This window comes from Zalophus californianus, chromosome 11 (assembly GCF_009762305.2).
Source record: "Zalophus californianus isolate mZalCal1 chromosome 11, mZalCal1.pri.v2, whole genome shotgun sequence".
Lineage (NCBI taxonomy): Eukaryota > Metazoa > Chordata > Mammalia > Carnivora > Otariidae > Zalophus > Zalophus californianus.
Genome location: NC_045605.1, coordinates 13,622,733 through 13,635,575, shown reverse-complemented (window position 1 = coordinate 13,635,575; position 12,843 = coordinate 13,622,733). Strand labels below are relative to the sequence as shown.

General features: G+C 38.5%; 1 protein-coding gene across 10 annotated transcripts in view; it reads left to right on the top strand.

Annotated features, from left to right (window-relative positions):
* SIK3 (SIK family kinase 3) overlaps positions 1–12,843 on the top strand; it is a 237,990-nt gene that overhangs the window by 128,370 nt on the left and 96,777 nt on the right. For all 10 annotated transcript variants that reach the window (XM_027578751.1, XM_027578744.1, XM_027578745.1 and 7 more), the window contains 2 exons: positions 17–133; positions 3,336–3,399. In XM_027578751.1, coding sequence (XP_027434552.1) covers positions 17–133; positions 3,336–3,399 — 181 coding nt within the window. The remainder of the gene's footprint in view (positions 1–16; positions 134–3,335; positions 3,400–12,843) is intronic.

The following is a 12,843-nucleotide window of genomic DNA, read 5'->3' as shown; positions in this document are numbered from 1 at the left end:
CTTCCTCTGTTCTCAGGTTGCTATCAAGATCATAGACAAGACCCAGCTGGATGAAGAAAACTTGAAGAAGATTTTCCGGGAAGTTCAAATTATGAAAATGCTTTGCCACCCCCACATCATCAGGCTCTACCAGGTAGGTTCCTTAGTGGCATAGTGTATGGTAATGAAGAACCCAGAATAGTCACTTGTGTGTATAGAAGAAAAGGTGTCTGGGTGAACATCTGCAACTTTTCTTGGTTTCTGTGTTCACACGTCTATCCTACTGTTTTCCTGCCCTTTTATTTCCCACTCAGCACCTATGTTTTACCTGGCTATTTACTAGTAAGATCTACCTTACCCATGTAGGCCTTTTAAACTTGTTCTTTAAAACTCGGGTACCATCCTTTGTGAGGATTACACAAAAGGATTATTCAGAAGATGACAAGAACTTATTTATGTAGATCTGAATCCTAAAACAGAATGGGAAAGCCAAAGGGACGGAGAATTTTTGGGGATGAAAAGCTAGAGGTGAACATAACATTATCTTTTTATAACATTCCTTAAATACTGATTTCTGTGATCCTGGTACGACTTATGATGGCGAAGGATGTTTTAAGTATGGCTCCTTGTATTAGTCAGAACTCACTTCTTTTCTAGTAGGGCCCTAGACTTGGTTTCCTAAGGTAGCGTTTGATAATTTTGATAACCACGAGGTTGATTTGGCACAATAGAAGAGATTTCCATTCTAGTTTTCTTACCTTCCCAAGAACCATGCATATTTCATGCCATCCTCAACAATGATTCCCTTACCTTACTGCAAAAGCAGTAAATCTAATGCCTGGAATTTCAAGCCAGCTAGAGAGAGAAGACCTTGCCTTAGCAGGCTGGTGGAAGAGATATTTTGGGAGAGGTGGGGCTTTGGGGTGCTTCTCAGATTGCAGTGTGTTGGCAGCCGCAAGCTCTACCTCTGCCTAGGGCCGGCCCTGCTCACTGCTTTCTACCAGAGCAGCCGTCACCTACTTGTTCAGGAAGTGGCCACCCACTCGGTTCATTTGCTGCTGTTGGTCTGCAGTAAATGGTTGCTGGCCCAGACATGGCACCATGTGTAAGGGTGGAGGCACAATGGGCAGGCTTTCATAGTCTATTAATTTTATGGAAAAGAAAGCATGTTGTGATGTTAGTGTGTGTGGTTAAGGCTACAGCTCTAGGGCTTTTTTCTGGCATCAGCTGCTCACATCATGAAATGAATTAGATCAGCAGGAGCAGACTTGTTGAAATGTATCAGACTGAATTCTGTTGAACCACACCTATGTTGTGCCCCAGAAGCAAACCCGTGAAAGCTTCCTGGTGTTGCCTGAAGACTTGTGTCTGCAAACTCGGAGGTGTCTAACCTCTGCTTCCTTCCTATCCTGATCGACCGAGTAAACTTCTTGACCTCACTTTTTAAAATAAATCATCTTTAAATAGTTGTAGGGCTTATGAGGCTGACTTTCCTCAAGATGTTAACTTGTGGGTATTAACCTTATAACTGAACTATCCAAATTGATCTTTCTTACCCAAGATTTCATTAGCCAATAAGAGTTCTCATAGTTTCAGCCCTGGCTTTGAACAATGCCCTCTTTCAAGCTTTAATTTTGCTCTCTGGCAGCTAGTATTGTTAATGGGGGATTCCAAGCTGCCAAGGTGAATGGCTGTCAAATTGTCTTTATAAATAGTATCCAGGTAGTTTTCAGGTCATTTGCCAAAACTTCAGTCTTGTCAGTTTATAGAGGGAGCCAAATATAGGTAACTGTATAGGAAAGTTTTTGAACTACTGAAAAATTCAACAGTAAAAGAACATTTGCAGTCAATAAAAGTCTATACACCCAGGGGTACAGAGGAGATATACAATATGACATTTATTTTTTTCTTTTCTTTTTTTTCCTCAACACCTGCATATATTTAGAGCACTTACTTTTGTCGTTGTTGTTGTGTAAATCAACATACAGGAAGAGGCTGGCAGCGATGCATGTAACATACAGTGAGCTAATATCACCAATATATAGAGTTCTTAACAATTAAAGAGAAAAAAAAGATGATACAGTTATTAGATAGGAAAAGTAATGTGCACTTGTATGACAGAGTACCATGAAACCATTCAAAAGATGTGTGTTTATAACACGTAATGCTGTTATATGGTATTAATGTGTAAAGATGTCAAAGATCAAGTAACTGGGAAATAATTTAGCAAAATAATTAACTGTGAATTACGGTGAAAGTCTAAAACTCTCTTGCCCAATATGATAGCCACTGGCCACACTTGGCTATTGAGTATTAAAATGTGACTAGAGCGAATGAGGAACTGAATTTTTGATTTTATTAATCTTCATTAATGTGAAAACTGAAGTAGTTTACAATTAAAATTTTTTTAAGTAATATTTTGGGTATACTGGGTAAATAAAATATTAGAGTTAATTTCATTTTATTTTTTTTTTTTTTACTTATTTATGTGGCTATTAGAAAAGTTAAGATTATTTATGATTATATATGAGGCCTACATTTTTTTCTATTGGTCAGCATTACTCTAGATATAGAATAAATTAGCTTATTAACAGTGTTTCCTTTGGGGGAGTAAAATGGAAGGGGCTGGAAAGAAGAAAATCTTTGGCCTTTTTTAAATATACCAGGTATTTGAGAAGTTTATCATGAGCATAGATACTCCTATATTACTTTAAAAAATATTTAATGAAAAAGGTAAAAAAGGAAGAAAGGACTGCCAACGCATTACAACTAAATAAAAAAAAAGGGACCAAAACAAAATACAAATGAGTATATTACTTGAAGTGTTGAATATTTACATTATTCTTCCCAATTTGGAATAAATGGATACAGAGAAGAAAGTTGTCATTTCCATTAAAAAAAACGCATCTACCTGTGATTTCTGTGCAGTTCCTAAGTGATTCCCCTTGTTTTCCCTAGGCTTTTTTTTGTTTTGATTGGGTTTTGTGGCTGGTGGGGGCATATTTGAACTTCAGGTGATCAGTGTTGAATGTGAACTTTCTGGTTCTTGGCAGCTTCTTTGCTTCTCACTTTTGTGGAGCTTAAGAGATCGCAGAGGCCTCAAGGAACAACAAAACGACTGTCTCTCTCAAGTAGTAAATACGTGCTACTTTAAAGAACGTGGAGGAATACCTATTTTCCCCCTTCCTTCTTTATAGCATTTATGCCTGTTCCCCTCTCTGGTGTTTTAAGTTTCCTTTAAGCAGTTAATGGTTATTAATATTTCAAATGACAAAAGAGGAGTCATTAGTTTCTCTTCCTATGATATCAGCCTGTCATTTGTGTCACTGTCTGTCGCTTTCCTGCCTTTGTACCAGGTTATGGAGACAGAACGGATGATTTATCTGGTGACAGAATATGCTAGTGGAGGGGAAATATTTGGTAAGTACCTCTATTGCATTCTTTAAAAAGCTCTTGAGCACACGCTAGCAAACCCAAAATAGCTGGTCAATGCCTTTGCCACTTGAGTAGCTGTATCACTGGATGCTGTCCCGCAGGGCTGTCCGTTTCCATCGAGAATTTTAATTTATTTTGGTTTACCTGTTTAAGTCCCGTCGAGGTCTTTGTTTCCTCAGCAAAGCTGTTTTGTTTATTTCAGTCAGGTGTTGACAGCTGAGATTACAGATCTCCCAAAACAAACATCCCTACTGAGCGTGCAACCAAGGGTCTTTGCTGTTGCCAGATTCCACTGGGGGTCACCACATGTGGCAGGGCTCCCGTGGCGTGTGGGCCTCTGTTGTGTGAGAAAAGAGCCACTGGGTGCAAACAGTCTCATTCTAATGCTTTCTTTAAACTTTGTTTAAATAGAACATGTAACTATATTCCTTACCATGTGTTCACAGTTCCCTTGATGATTCTTGTAGTTTGGGAGGTTTGGTCTGCAGTAACTATTTTTTTCTCTAACACTTGGCACAGTAGCAGAATAAAGCAGTGGAATCTGCTACCAGGAAATCGGACTTTTTGAGGTGGTAAAAACTGGCCAAAAAAAATTTTTTTGTAACAATGATAAATGGAGCCAAGTAGAGGTAAAGGCTAAATTTTCAGATATGCATTGACATGTCAGTTATTTATTTATTTATTTGTTTTTGGGTGAGTAAGGAGAAAGATTTCTTCTTATACTTTAGGTTTATCTAGTTTATTTATTTTTGGGGTTATGTTTTGGTTTCAATTGTGTTCAGAATTTTTTTTATGTTTTAAATATTGGTACTTACTCATTTAAGTACATTTAAAAGCATGAGATCACTTCTAAAGTGGGATGTTCTTATTAGTGACTGGTCAGCTGTGACTATATGGATTGTGTGTGTGTGTGTGTGTGTGTGTGTGTGTGTGTGTGTGTGTGTGTTCAGCTTTTCCCTGAAATCTTATAATTTGGGCCTAAGAAGCTTCAGTCTCTTTTAAAGGAGGTATCATCATTTCTTAATAGTATTTTTAATTGGCTTTGTGTATGTGCTTATGCACAAAGGTAATCTTGGGAGAAAAGAGACCTTGTCATTTTAATGTTTATAATAATCAAAGACCCAAACCCATTGTACATCAAATCTAGCAGGTAGATCTTCAGGAAAACAGATTTTAAAAAGTACAGAAAAGATAAAGTCCCCTGGTCAGAGATTCTTTATGGAAATGCAGCGTAAGGCATGAGGAAACAGAATAGGACTTCTTCTACTATTATAATAAAAGATGCAGATGAGGAAGAAAATGATGTATTCCCTAAAGAAATCATTGTGACTGCACAGGGATGTAACTGTTTCATGAGCTCTGATTTTTTTTTTTTAAGATTTTATTTATTTATTTGACAGCAAGAGACATTGTGAGAGAGGGAACACAAGCAGGGGAGTGGGAGAGGGAGAAGCAGGCTTCCTGCCGAGCAGGGAGCCTGATGTGGGGCTCGATCCCAGGACCTTGGGATCATGACCTGAGCCGAAGGCAGACGCTTAACGACTAAGCCACCCAGGCGCTCCATGAACTCTGTTTTTTAAAAGGATCTGTGTAAAAGATGAAAAAATAGGCATGATTCAAAACATGAGCTTCGGAGGCAGTTAGGCCTGGTTGGAATCAGCCCCTTACCCCTATTTGCTGTTTAATTGGAGCAAGTTATTAAATGATTCTGGGATTCACTTAAAAGCATGGTCTATAGTGTCTGTGCCACAGTTGTGAAGATTAAATGAGATTACACATATAGAGCCCTAGATCACACACGTATTGATCCTTCACATCCATGTTAAAGTTAACAACGGGGAGAGTGACTTCTGTCATGACAGTGTGAGGAGCTCTGCTGACCCGCTTCCCAGTGAAACATGGAAACGATGAAAACCCCCTAAACCATGGTCCTAAGTTTGAACAGCAAGTGAAGAGACATTTATTCAAGAACATGTATGAAAATTTGGTAAGAAATGAGAGTGGGTTTTTTTTTTTAAGATTTTATTTATTTATTTGAGAGAGAGAGAGAGAAAAGAGCAGGGGAAGGAGCAGAGGCAGAGGGAGAAGCAGACTCCCTGATGAGCAGGGAGCCCGGTGTGGGACTCGATCCAGGGACTCCAGGGTCATGACCCAAGCCGAAGGCAGATACTTAACCTGACTGAGCCACCCAGGCGCCCCTGATAATGGTTTTTATTTTATTTTATTTTATTTTTAAAAGATTTTATTTATTTGACAGAGAGAAAGAGAGCATAAGTAGGCAGAGCAGCAGGCAGAGGGAGAGGGAGAAGCAGGCTCTCTGCTGAGCAGGGAGCCTGACGTGGGGCTTGATCCCACGACCCTGGCAGACACTTAACTGACTGAGCAACCTAGGTGCCCTGAGAATGGTTTTTAAACCAGTACTGCTCCCTCTTTTCTTCTTGCCAGTTCAGTGAGGTGGAGATTCCAGTTAGGACTACTGTAGTCTAGAACACAGGACCCCACACCTCCAACCTAAACTCATGGCTCCTGGGAGGAACACGATGTCAGCATTCTCTTCCTGTCCCCAGCTGCCTGTTGCTGCAGCTAAGTCCTGGGTGAGTGTAGTGCAGGAGCAAGGACTCCCTTTGGCCTAGCCCCTACTTGTGGAATTTGGTTGCAGCATGTTGAGAATACTGGGGCCCAGATCACTTTTGCCTCAGATTGTAAGTTGGTTGTTCCATCCCAGGAGAGGAAAACTGAGAGGACCCCAGACTATGTCCCTTCTCCTTCCATTGAGCTCTCAGCTCCTACAGTGGGAGTATCACTCAGAGAGAACTGTGCCATTGTCCCCCACAACTAGCTTTAGAGCACTGGCTCAAAGATTTGCCCAGAGAGAGAGACGAACCATAAAACAGATAGCTCCTAATTTGTTCCCTCATTTGCAACAGAGAACGAAGAAGTTGAAGCCTAAAAGTATTCTAAAGTACAGTGGAGGTTGTGGTAAAAGGCATTTGAGAGGAGATTCAAGATACAAGCTATACCGTAGTCTAGCTAGTTTGCAGGAGAGATCCAGAGAATAAAAATCCCAACAGCCTTCCAGAGGTCAGAACAAAAATCAAACACTGATCTCAGAAACTATTCCTTCAAGGAACCAGAATTTGATTGGATTGTTTACAGACCACTTTATTCCTCAGGGCATTGTTGAAAACAATAGAGCAACCAGCCATCAATTATTGGAGTCTAACAGCTGGGTGCGGTTAAGGAAAGATGGGAAGAGAGCCCTCCCAGTCCATGGTGATCCAGTGATCTGAGGGTAACTGTGCTTCAAACCAAATCTGTGCTTCCTGAGGAACAACATTAGAAGCTGAACACTGTGGATGGGGGCATAAATTTCACTGAAACAGTCCACTAGTCACTAAACAAATAAGCAAATAACAACATGTTCTAGAAGGAGAGACGTGTACCAGTACTCAGAGGTGCTATGATATATTATCTAAAATATGTAGTTTCCAACAATAAGGAAATATGAGACATGCAGAGAAACAGGAAAGTATGAGCCATGCACTGGAAAAAAAGCAAGCCAAGAAACTGTCAGAGACACTGCATGTCAGATTTATCAGGAAAAGACTCTAAAGTAGCCATTATAGACGTGTTCACAGAAATAAAGTAACTCACAATTAAAGTAGCATAGGAAGGTATGATGACAATGTCACATCAAATTAGAGTATTGATAAAGAAATAGAGTTAATTAAGAAAATGAACCAAATGGAAACTATGGAATTGGAAGTAAAATAACTGAAATAAAAAATTCATTAGAGAGGCTTACCTATAGATTTGACCTGGAAGAAGAAGCAGATGTGTAGTTAGATTGATGGAGATCATGTAACTTCAAGAAGAAAAAGAAAAACTAGGAACAACGAACAGAGCCTTAGAGAAAGGTGGGACACTATCAAGTACAACAACATATGCCTAATGGGAGTACCAGAAGATGAGAAAGGAAAAAAAAAAGCATGCAAGGAAATAATGGCTGTTAAACGTCACAAATTACTGAAAAACAATAACTTACGTAGGCAGAAAGCTAAACAAAATCCAAGTAAGATTACACACAAAGAGATCCTCAAACAATATTATGCAGCCATCAAAAGGAATGAAATCTTGCCATTTGCAACGACGTGGATGGAACTGGAGGGTGTTATGCTGAGCAAAGTAAGTCAATCAGAGAAAGACGTGTATCATATGATCTCACTGATATGAGGAATTCTTAATTTCAGGAAACAAACTGAGGGTTGCTGGAGTGGTGGGGGGCGGGAGGGATGGGGTGCCTGGGTGATAGACATTGGGGAGGGTATGTGCTACGGTGAGCACTGTGAATTGTGCAAGACTGTTGAATCACAGATCTGTACCTCTGAAACAAATAATACATTATATGTTAAAAAAAAAAAGAAGAAGATAGCGGGAGGGGAAGAATGAAGGGGGGGAAATCGGAGGGGGAGATGAACCATGAGAGATGGTGGACTCTGAAAAACAAACTGAGGGTTCTAGAGGGGAGGGGGGTGGGGGGATGGGTTAGCCTGGTGACGGGTATTAAAGAGGGCACGTTCTGCATGGAGCACTGGGTGTTATGCACAAACAATGAATCATGGAACACTACATCAAAAACTAATGATGTGATGTATGGTGATTAACATAACATAGTAATTAAAAAAAAAAGAGAGATCCTCAAACAGATACATAGTGAAAGAATAATGAAAGTCAAAGACAAGGAGAATATATTGAAAGCAGCAAGAGAAAGATGACATGTCACTTAAAGGGAGCCCCATTAGGTTCACGTTGGATTTTTCAGCACAAATAGTGGAGGCCAGAAGGCAACAGGATAACATTTTCAAAGTATTCTTTTTTTTATTTTTTTTTAAAGATTTTATTTATTTGACAGAGACACAGTGAGAGAGGGGGACGCAAGCAGGGGCAGAGGGAGAGGGAGAACCGGACTCCCCACTGAGCAAGGAGCCCAATGTGGGACTCAATCCCAGGACCCTGGGGTCATGACCTGAGCTGAAGGCAGACACTTAATGATTGAGCCACCCAGGCGCCCAACATTTTCAAAGTATTCAGAGCGAAAAACCTCTTAACCAGAATCTTACATCCAGTAAAGCTATTTTTAAAAAATGAAGGCAAAATAAAACCTTTCCCCAGTCATCAAAAACTGAGAGACCCACCTTACAAGAAATATTCAAGGAAGTTCTTTAGGGTAAAAACAGGTAACCCCAGATGGTAATTTGGGTCCACATAGAAAAAGAAAGAACACCAATAAAGGTAATTATGTAATTGTAAAAGACAGAGGAGATGCATACTTTTCTCCTTTCTTCTCTTAACATATTTAAGAAGCAGGTGTATGAAATAATATATATATGTATAATGCATTCCCTATAATATAATATGGGTAATATATTTGCCAATAACAGCACAAAGGAGGTGTGTGATAAAAGCGATGGTGGGCTAAGGAAATCACTACAGATGGTAAAGAAATAATTACAACAATGTATTGTTGGATTTGTAACATTAATTGATGTGATGTTTATTAAAAAATTACTACAAAAGGGAGTAAAAGGAATAGAGCTATAAAAGAGTAATAGTTCCATATAATAACTGGAAAATTAAACTATCTCAGGAAACAGGAGAGATCCACGGAGTCCTGGGTGAGTTAGAAGCCCATTTGGATAAGATAAAATACATACAGTAAACCCTACGTACAGTAAACCTTAGAGCATTCACTAAAAAAAAAAATTTTTTTTTTAATTATAATGTAGGGGTGCCTAGGTGACTCAGTCGGTTAAGTATTCAACTCTTGATTTCAGCTCAGGTCCTGAACTCAGGGTCATGAGATTGAGCCCTGCATTGGTCTCTGTGGTGGGCATGGAGCCTGTTTAAGATTCTCTGTCTCCCTCCCTCCCTCTCCCTCTGTCCCTACCCCGGCTCATGCATGCTCTCTCTCTCTCACAAAACAAACAAAAAAAATAAGACATTGGAAAAGGTAGAACAAATCAAACCTAAACCAAGCTGAAGGAAGGAGACAATAAAGATTATAGCAGAAATTAATTAAATAGAGAATAGAAAAACAATAGATAAAGTCAAGACACCAGATGCTGGTTCGTTGGAATGATCAACAAAATTGACAAATCTTTAGCTAGTCTGACCAAGAGAAAAAGAAAGACTCAAATTACTGGAATAAGAAATGAAAGAGTGGACATTACCACTCACCTTAAAGAAATAAAAATTATTATAAAGGAATACCTGAACAATTATAAACCAGCAGATCATTTAACTTAGATAAAATGGGCAAATTCCTAGAAAGACACAAACAATTGAAACTGATTCAAGAAGAGATAGGCAATCTGAATAGACTTATATTAAGTAAAGAGATTGAAGCAATAATCAAAAAACTACCTATAAAGTCCAGGCCCAGATGGCATCACTGGTGAATTCTACTAGACATTTAAAGAAGAATTAATAGCAATTATTTGCAAACACTTCTTAAAAAAAAAAAAAAGAATAGGAATGGATACTTCCCTACCCATTCTGTGAGGTCAGTCAGTACTACCCTGATGCCAATATGAGACAAAGACATCACAAGAAAAGAAGACTACAGGGCAATATCCCTTATGACTGTGGATGCAAAAATCCTCAACAAAATAGTTAACATATAAAAAGAATTACACATGGGGCACCTGGGTGGCTCAGTCGGTTAAGCATCTGACTCTTGATTTTGGCTCAGGTCGTGATTGCAGTTCAGGCTCTGCACTGGGCATGGAGCCTGCTTGGGATTTTCTCTCTCCCTCTCCCTCCACACCTCCCCCCTACCCTCTCTGAAAAAAAAAATGAATTACACACTATGACCAAGTGGCACTTATCCCAGGAATGCAAGGTTGGTTATCCATACAAAAATCCATTAATGTAATATATCATATCAATGAAAGAAAAAACAAAAATGACACAGACGTATCAGATGCAGAAAAAGCACTTGACAGAATCCAGCATCTTTTCATGATAAAAACAACACACTAGAAATAGAAGGGAACTTACTTAATTTGATAAAGGATGTCTGAAAAACCCATGGCTAACATCAAATCTTAATGGTGAACAGCTAGATGTTTTTCTCCTCCAAATAGGAATAAAACAAAGATTTCATCTCTTTCCATTTCTATTTAAACATTGTACTGGAGGTTCTAGTCACAGTGGTTAGGCAAAGAAAGACTTATATAAAAGACATCTAGATTGGAAAGGCAGAAGTAAAGCTAACTCTACTTACAGATGATATAATCTTATATATAGAAGATCCTAAAGAATCCACTAAAAAACTATAAGAACTGTATAAGAGTTCAGCAAGGTTGCAGGATCCAAGAGCAATATATGTGAGTCAGTTGTATTTCTGTATCCTTATAATGAGCAATCTGAAAATGAAAGAAATACAACAATTCAGTTTACAATAGCATCAATAATAAAATACTTAGGAATAAATTTAATAGAAGAAATGCGGATTTTATGGTCTGAAAAGTACAAGACAGTGTTGAAAGAAATTTAAGAAGATCTAAATGATTGGGAAAACATCCCACGTTCATGGATTGTAAGAGTTAACGTTAAGATGGCAACACTACTCACTACTCAAACTGATAATGTAGATTCAGTACCATCCCCATCAGAATCTGAGCTGACGTTTTTGTAGAAGTTGACAAGTGGATTATAAAATTTGTGTGGAATTATAAGGGACCCAGAATAGCCAAAACAGTCTTGAAAAAGACCAAAGTAGATCAGAGTGATGCAGCCACAAGTCAAGGAAAACTGACAGTCCCCACCGCTAGAAGAGGTGTGGAAAAGATTCTCCCCTAAAGCCTCCAGATAGAGTGAAGCCCTGGTGATACTGCAGTTTTGGACTTATTGCTTCCAGAACTGTGAGTGAATAAATTACAGTTATTTTGTGTCACCTACCTTGTGGTTAGTTGTTTCATCACCCTGGGAAACTGATACTGAAGAAGACAGGATTTGGGCATAATTTCAGAATATCTCCCCATAAAATGCTAGTCATGTACAAAGGAGAAAATCAGTTTCCAAGTGGAGGTGGTGATTAATATTAGCACCATGTGTGGTGAAGGCATTAAAGAAGTAATGAAGAACTACCTGTTTGGATTCTTGCTGGAATTAAGTAGGCAAACAAGGTATTGCAGAAATGTTGTAGCCTGTTTGGAAGATTTCAAGATGAGAGAAAGCATGGCACATTTCATATTCCTAAGTTGTGTAGTATGGTTGAAAGACAAACTATATGTGAGAAAATGCCCGGAAATGAGGCTGGTAAGATAAGAAAGGCTCAATAAATGATGAAGGGCTTTGCCGAACGTTTCTGACTTGGCCAATTCCCCTATCACACCCTCTCATTGCACTATATCCTTTCTTAGTGGTACTTATATCTGTTGTGGTTTTACATTTATTTTTGTAATTATATAATGGTTTCTTTCTCCACCAGACACCAAACTCCACAAGTTCAGGGGTGATGTCTGCTCACCACTGTATCTTTCTCTACATCTCTTCTTGCTCTCCAGTTCATACTGATGGACTCAAATATTTACTGAGGGAAATAATCAGTAACTGTCCACTGAATGGAAGAGTGAGTGCATGAATGAACCAAGAGTATAAAATAATTGAGCATTATCTTGAATTACTGCCACGTGAGAAAGAATTGGGATGGAACCTACCAGTGCCAGTTAGGAAGCTGTAAAGTAATATCTGAGGATGATGAGGTATTGAAGTAAGGTAGTGACTTCATCTCTTTCATTTTAATATTGAAATATAGATATTTTTAATCATCATTTTACAAAGAAACTGAGATTCAAGGAGGCTAAATAATTTGCCTAAGGTATAACTAATCAGTAATACAGCTGAGATTTAACCCAAGGACTCTCGGACTCCAGAGTACATGTTTTTCCCCACTCACCAGGTTGAAGAATCCGTTCTTCTGTATAAAAAGACTTCACTTAAGTATTTCAGGGAGGATCTTTTATTACAAATAGAAACCAAATTTCTGTGTTGAAATTTTAGGTCATGGACATATTAGCATTCAATATGAAGTATTTTTTTACCCTTTTGCTATTAAATACCCATTTAAAGAGAGGGTGAGACAGATTTTTTTTAGATGAGTATTACTGAGATTTGGGCATAGGCAGGGCCTCTCCTCTACTTACAGAATAACAATTCATCTTCTTTTTAAGGCTTTTTTTTTTTTAATCATTGTCTATGTAAAAGAAGTGGCCAGTATTCTTAAATTTTAGATTAATTAAGCATATCAGGGAATTACTAATAAACCTTTTGAAAATCACAGTGTTAAAGGAGAAAATAAGTAAGAGGGTTTTAAGATGATTTTTCAGTTTCTTACCCTGTTATTGGTGTGAATGGTAGCGTCAT